Source organism: Eupeodes corollae, chromosome 1 (assembly GCF_945859685.1).
Source record: "Eupeodes corollae chromosome 1, idEupCoro1.1, whole genome shotgun sequence".
In the NCBI taxonomy this organism is placed as follows: Eukaryota; Metazoa; Arthropoda; class Insecta; order Diptera; family Syrphidae; genus Eupeodes; species Eupeodes corollae.
Window position 1 is genome coordinate 30487953 of NC_079147.1, and position 7173 is coordinate 30495125.

The 7173-nt window shown below is 37.0% G+C and overlaps 1 protein-coding gene across 1 annotated transcript; it reads right to left on the reverse strand.

The window, feature by feature from the left end:
• Nucleotides 1–750: 750 nt before the first annotated feature.
• Nucleotides 751–6066, reverse strand: LOC129953816 (uncharacterized). The gene has a single exon (XM_056067304.1). The coding sequence runs from the start codon at nt 6064–6066 to the stop codon at nt 751–753; it is 5316 nt and encodes a 1771-aa protein (XP_055923279.1).
• Nucleotides 6067–7173: the final 1107 nt, after the last annotated feature.

A 7173-nucleotide genomic window follows, 5' to 3' on the forward strand; every position in this document is an offset into this window, starting at 1 on the left:
TCAAATTGGCTTTTAAGTATTAGTACAAATTGTTTGTATATGGGAGTATAGAAAGGCGTTGGTTTTACACTTTCTCAAGATTTTTTTAAAATTTTCTTTACGTACAAACCTTCTCTGGACTTCCACGAATAATTCAAGACCAAAATTAACCAAATCGGTAAAGGCATTGTTGAGTTATAAAATTACAACGAAAAGTGGCATTGATTTTTATATATATAGTGAATAAGTAGACTAAAAAACACGATGAGTAATTTAATTTTTTTTTTTTATTTAATTTTGTTCCGGTGAAGTCGGCAGATCGAGGAAGAATGAGCAATGAGAAAAAGTGAAGGAGAAATGACGAGGTTACAAGATGGCCGATGTCATCGTAAAAAACCCGGGGTACCAACTTTGAAATATTAATTCAAAGAGAGCGAGCATAAAGCCGCTTGCACAAGTGGTGCGCGTCACTTATGGTGACTTTTCGTGTCTGAACATTCCGGCCGCCTTGCATCCTCGCATGCAAAACTCTAACTAAAAAGTGTAAAGTGAAGTGATATAAAGTTATGAACATTTTAGTGACAATATTAGATTAGTGTATAAATTCAGAATTGTTTGTATTAATAAATGAAATACGATTTATAAGCTCAATTTAGATGCGTTAGAGAAAAAGTCTCATTCTATAGATAGATTATTTTTATTAAAGGAATTCAAGAGTTATAAATTATACGTAATACCAAGTTTATGAGATCTTTATTTAAATTCAATTCGTCAATCGAAAGGTAGAACGCACAACTTGACGATTGAACGAGTCACAACTCCATTCTGAGTTTTGACATCCGCAACTCGGACTTTACTATCAGGACCACGATGGACCTTTATGACCCTACCAAGTCGCCACTCATTCGGTGGAAGTTGTTCGTGTCTAAGAACAACTAGATCGCCAACTTCCATATCTTGTTTAGGATATTTCCATTTGTAGCGTTTTAAGAGTTCCTTTAAGTACTCTTCCTTCCAACGTATGCTGAATTGATGATGTATAATTTTAAGAGTGTTCCATCTACGTATGAAACTTATATCTTTATGAGCTTCTGACGGCTCTGGAGGACTGAGTAAGGGACCACCTCTTAAAAAATGTCCCGGAGTTAATGGAAGTAAATCATCCGGATTATTAGACATACTAGACAAAGGTCGAGAGTTAAGACATGACTCGATTCGAGCCAGGAGAGTGGAGAATTCCTCAAAAGTATACTTGGAGTTTCCAGCAATTTTCTTGAAATGGATTTTGAAGCTTTTTACTCCGGCTTCCCACAAACCACCCATGTGGGGGGAACCAGGGGGTATAAAGTTCCAACTAATTTGTGAAAAATTATATGATGAGCTTCCAGGGTAACTATTAAGAGCTTGTTGAAAGTCTGCCATTAATAATTTTGAAGCACCAACAAAGTTGGTCCCATTATCAGTATATACTTTTGCTGGGAACCCCCTACGCGCAACAAAGCGAGTGAATGATGCAAGAAAAGCTGGGGTAGAAAGATCGCTAACGGCTTCCAAGTGTATCGCCTTTGTGGCGAAACAGACAAATAAGCAGGCATAACCTTTTTCTAGTCGACACTTTCTGCCATAATAATTTCTAATGGTAAAAGGGCCAGCAAAATCTATACCTATATTAGTAAAAGGTAAGCTTAAAAGTGTTCTTTCAACAGGTAGCGCACCCATTATTTGGGATTGTACAGATTGTTTATATAAAATACAAGGCTTACAGGTACGAATACATTTTTTGATGAGGGTTTTTAATTTAGGTATCCAATATTCAGATCGCACTATACGAATCATGAGTTGAATTTCCCCATGTAATGTTAACTTATGAATATAAGCTATTAAAAGCGTTGATAAGTGAGATTGATATGGAAGGATGATAGGAAATCGTTCGTTATATGATAACGTTGAAGATGCAAGTCTCCCATGAGACCGCATAATTTGAGAAGTGTCTAAAATTGGATTGAGAGTGAGGAGGCTACTTCGCGGCTTTAATTTGGTTCCATGAACTAAAGCTTCATATTCTTCAGAAAAATATTGCTTTTGGGTAAGCTTTATAATTTCTAATTTAGTGGATTTGATTTCCTCATGAAGAAGAACAGTCGAAATATATTTACTTCGAATTGGTAATTTTCGAGCTGAATTATAGAACCGAAATATATAACTTAGTACTCTAACGGCCTTGTCCCAGGAGGAAAACCGACACAAGATTTCACTTTCGATTTCACTGGATACCAAGGCTACATTGGCTTGAATGGGTTTCCGTTCAGGAATGAATTCGTCTGAGGGATTAAGTTCTTCATGGGAGGGCCAGTTTTCTTCTTGTTCCACTAACCAGGCAGGTCCATTCCACCAGAGTTGACATGATTGTAAATCTTTTGGTGAAACACCACGGGTAGCCAGATCGGCTGGATTTTCAGGGGAAGAAACATGATTCCACTTCAAATTATTAACGTTAGATAGGATTTCTGAGGCTCGGTTGGCTATATAAGTTTTCCAAGTACTGGGTGACTTGTCGAGCCAAGATAAAACAATCGTTGAATCTGTCCACAATTTTATAGGAATACCGTTAAGAACATCAAACTCATTAAGAATCTGTTTGATCATTCGAGACAAAAGGACTGCACCTTGGAGCTCTAGACGAGGAAGTGAAATTGTGTTAACGGGTGCAACTTTGGATTTCGCCCATAACAGGTGCGAAGAAGGTTTTGAAGAGGGTTGATAAACTCGGATATAAATTGTGGCAGCATAAGCTTTTTCCGAAGCATCGGAAAATCCATGCAATTGTAAAGATTTCCAAGGGGAGAAATCAATCCACCGAGGAATAGATATTTCTTGGATGTCAGCAAACTCACTCAAAAACGATTTCCAGCATTGCTCTGATAGATACGACAAATTTTCATCCCACCCGGTTTGGTCCTTCCATATTTGCTGCATCAAAATTTTTGCTGTTATAATGATAGGAGCAAGCCAACCCGCAGGATCATACAACTTCGCAATAGTTGATAAAACCGAGCGTTTTGTAACAGATGATGATGAAAAACTTTCAGGAGTTATTGAAAACGAAAAAGTATCTGAAGATGCATTCCATTGAATACCAAGTGTTTTAGTTGAACTATCATCTTCTAACTTCAAAAAATCCTTGTTAAGGAGATCATCCTTTGCAATATGATTTAAAAGATCAGGATGGTTGGCTGTCCACTTTCTTAAATGAAATCCAGCAGAGTTAAGAGCTTTTATAAGTTCAATTTGGGATCGGCGGCCCGAATAAATGTCATGGCCACCTGAAAGGACATCATCAACGTAAAATTCTTTTTTCAAGATTCTTGAAGCAAGTGGATAAACCGTTTGAACATCGGAAGCTAATTGATGAAGAGTGCGTATAGCCAAATATGGAGCACAATTGACGCCAAAAGTTACAGTATTAAGTGTATAGTCCAAGATGGGTTGACTTGGACTAGGACGGAACAGAATGCGCTGATACTGTGAGTGGTCAGGATGGATAGCTATTTGCCGATACATCTTCTCTATATCGCCATTAAAAACATATTTGTAAAAACGCCAATTCAGGATGAGGAAAGTGATATCATTTTGGAGAACAGGACCCGTATGTAAAAGATCGTTGAGGCTTTTACCGTTCGAGGAGTTACTGGATGCATTAAATACTACACGCAATTTAGTAGTAGTGCTTTGCGGTTTTAAAACTGCATGGTGTGGTAGATAATATGATTTAACAGTCTGTTTGTTATATATTTCATGGGAAGGGGTAGGTGTCATATGTCCTAACTCCACATATTCTGAAAGAACTTTTTGATATTCTTCCTGAAGACCAGGTTTGGACATTAATGATTTTTCATTACGAAGGAATTGTTTCATGGCGTTAAAACGTGAATGGCCCAATTGGGACTCATCAAGCGAATTTTTAAATGGAAGCTTAACAACATATCGACCAGTTACTGAATCTCGAACAGTAGTGTTGTGATACAAATCTTCACAAAATTGCTCTGATAAAGTGAGCATAGGAGTTTGAGGTAATTCCTCAAGTTTCCAAAACCTTTCAATGGCTTGATCTGCTGATAACTCGTTGCACTGCGTCACAAAAGTAGAAAATGTTGAAACGACTGGGATATTGGTATAAGCTCCAAGTAGTACCCAACCGAATACGGTGTTCTGGGCCATAATACTACTCAGAACATTAGGTTTGATGCCTTCTAGAATTATATGTGGGTAAAGATCGGCTCCGATGAGCATGTCTATGGACGAGCTTTGATAAAAAAGAGGATCAGCTAAGGGGAAGTCAAACTCACAATTAGTTTGTCCCAAATCCAGTGATACGGCTGGTAAATTGCATGTCAATTTATTAAGGACTAAAGCTTCGGCATGAATCTTAAATTCTTTCAAATTGTTTGAACACAATGTAAAAGTGCAAAGTTTGGATGAGGTAGCAGTTTCTGTTGAGCCCATCCCACATATCCGGGCTTGGGTAACTGAAGTTGGCAGACCTATACATTTTTGAAATTTTTCAGATATAAAGGAAACTTCGGAACCTTGATCAATTAAGGCTCGAAGGTCAAAATCAGTTCCTTGATATCTAATCTTAACCAATGCCGTTGCCAGTAACACTTGGCGATAACTTTTTGAAAACATAACATTATGATTAGTGATAGGAGTGGACTGTATTACATGATTACCTTTTTGAGATGAAGATATGTTTGGAGGTGAAGATGCGACATGAGATGAAGAAGAGGTGGTGACTTGAGATGAAGGTTCAACGGTCGGAGATGATAAAGTTGTTTGATTTAGCGAAGGATTGGGTTTAGACACATTTCGTTCAAAATGTAGCAAAGTATGATGTTTGCCCTTGCAACGAAGGCAAGTACTTGTGCTTTGACATTGGTGTGCATTGTGCGTTAAGGCAAGGCAGTTGAAACAAAATTTGTGTTTGCGAACTGTTTTTTGTCTGTCATCAACAGACATTTTTAAAAATGTAGGACAAAGTCGTAGTGGATGTTGTTCACTACATACTTGACAGGCGGGAATTATTTTCATATGAAAATTACGAACTGGTTTGGATTTAAAATTTTGGCTTGGGGTGGACTTAATAACTTGTGATTTGTTTGTAGTGTTTTGTTTCATTTCTGCGACACTTTCGAGAATTCGATATCGATTTGATAAAAACTCATTCATTTGATCCCATGATGGTATATCGGTGGGATTTTTCAATGAACTTTCCCAAAGATTCAGAGTAGTTTCTGGAAGCCGAGAAGCACAAAGATAAATGATAATAGCATTCCAGGCATTGGTATCTATATCGTAGGACTTGAGTGCAATTAATGCATCATTAATGTTGCTTTGCAAAGATTTAATTTCTTTTCCTGATTCGACGACAATGATTTGTTGATTCAATAGAATTTGGATTTGGTTGTTCACCAAAATCCGTTTATTTTCGTATTGATCCTTAAGAGCGTTCCACGCAAGTTTAAAATTATTATCAGTTAAGCCAAATTTGTTCACTATATTAAAGGCTTGGTCCTTTGTCTTAGCCCGTAAATGAAAAAGCTTTTGTACGTCACTCAATCTGGAATGGTTTATGTACACGGCCGTGAACATATCCCGAAAGGATGGCCACTGTAAATAATTGCCATGAAACTCTTGAGTATCGCAAGCGGGAACTTTAATATTATGTAAATTTTGTTCATTTTCTGATACGTTTAAGGATTTCTCCTTCGAATCCTTAATCGAATCTGAAAGATTTGGTTTTAACGTAATTAAAAATTCAGAAATTAAGCTTGTACATTGAAAGTACGTTGAAGAAGAACTTTGATATTTGGCTTTAACCTCACTTAAAGAATCTTTTAATTCCTCATCATCGGGGCTTTTAATGCATTGACTATACGTTGTTTTGCAATCACGCCATAAATCTTGCAGTTCATTCCTATACGCTTCCAACAAGAAAACCGTATGAGTGGCACTTGGTTTGGCCTTAAAGGCCGCATGAAACTCGACCAGTTGGTCGGACGCAAAAATGAAATCCTCTAATAGACTCATTATATCGTCAACAAAATGACGCTCAATTACCACCGGATTGATTGAATTTTAAAGTTATATTGAAGGCAAAATATAAATTTAAATGTAACAAACGTAGATACGTATAAAATATACTCTTTTTTTTTTTTTGTTAAAAATATATATGTATATTAGGAGATATAAGAGAAAACGCACTAATATGAACTTATAGAACGTACCTTGTACATTTATGTATGTATTTTACACGATGACTTCAAAATAATAATATGATGAATTTGTAGATGATTATAATGTTAATGTTGACTATGATGACGCTGGTGAAGATGATGACTACGATAATACTGGTGAAGATGATGACTTCGATGTTAATTAATATGATGCTGCCTGTGATGAAGATGATGATGACGATAAAGATGATGCTGATAGCTATGGTTTGGCTGATGATGACTACGGTGATGGTACAGATAATGCAATGTGCTGATAATCTGATACGATGACGATCAGATACGATGATGATATGCGCACGTTGTTTTTTGGATATTGTGGCACAATAAACCACAGATGATGGATGAAATTTTCCCAGGTTTGGGATGACCACGTTGTTAGAGATGGTGGTTGTTTGGTAGCGTACTTATGTGTACCGTACTTCAGCGATACACACTTTTGATTGCAATCGATGTCGGATGAAAAAATCCCAGGTTTGAGTGTGATCACGTTGTTTCAGACGGTAGTTGGTACACCACACTTCAGAGGCAAACAAAATCAGCGAAATTCAACAAAATGTTTATCGTGATTTCCGGAAACACTCTAATATTCCTTTATGGAAATACACACTGTTGATTTCGATCGATGATTCTTGCGATATTTGCGGATGTTTGCTCGCCTCACTACACTGGAATCCGTCTCGACAGGACCATGAATAAGTAGACTAAAGAAAACACGATGAGTAATTTAATTTTTTTTTTTTATTTAATTTTGTTCCGGTGAAGTCGGCAGATCGAGGAAGAATGAGCAATGAGAAAAAGTGAAGGAGAAATGACGAGGTTACAAGATGGCCGATGTCATCGTAAAAAACCCGGGGTACCAACTTTGAAATATTAATTCAAAGAGAGCGAGCATAAAGCCGCT

Bases quoted from the DNA above. Each gene is read 5' to 3' on its own strand.
- LOC129953816 (XM_056067304.1), bottom strand. From the start codon at position 6,066: ATGAGTCTATTAGAGGATTTCATTTTTGCGTCCGACCAACTGGTCGAG.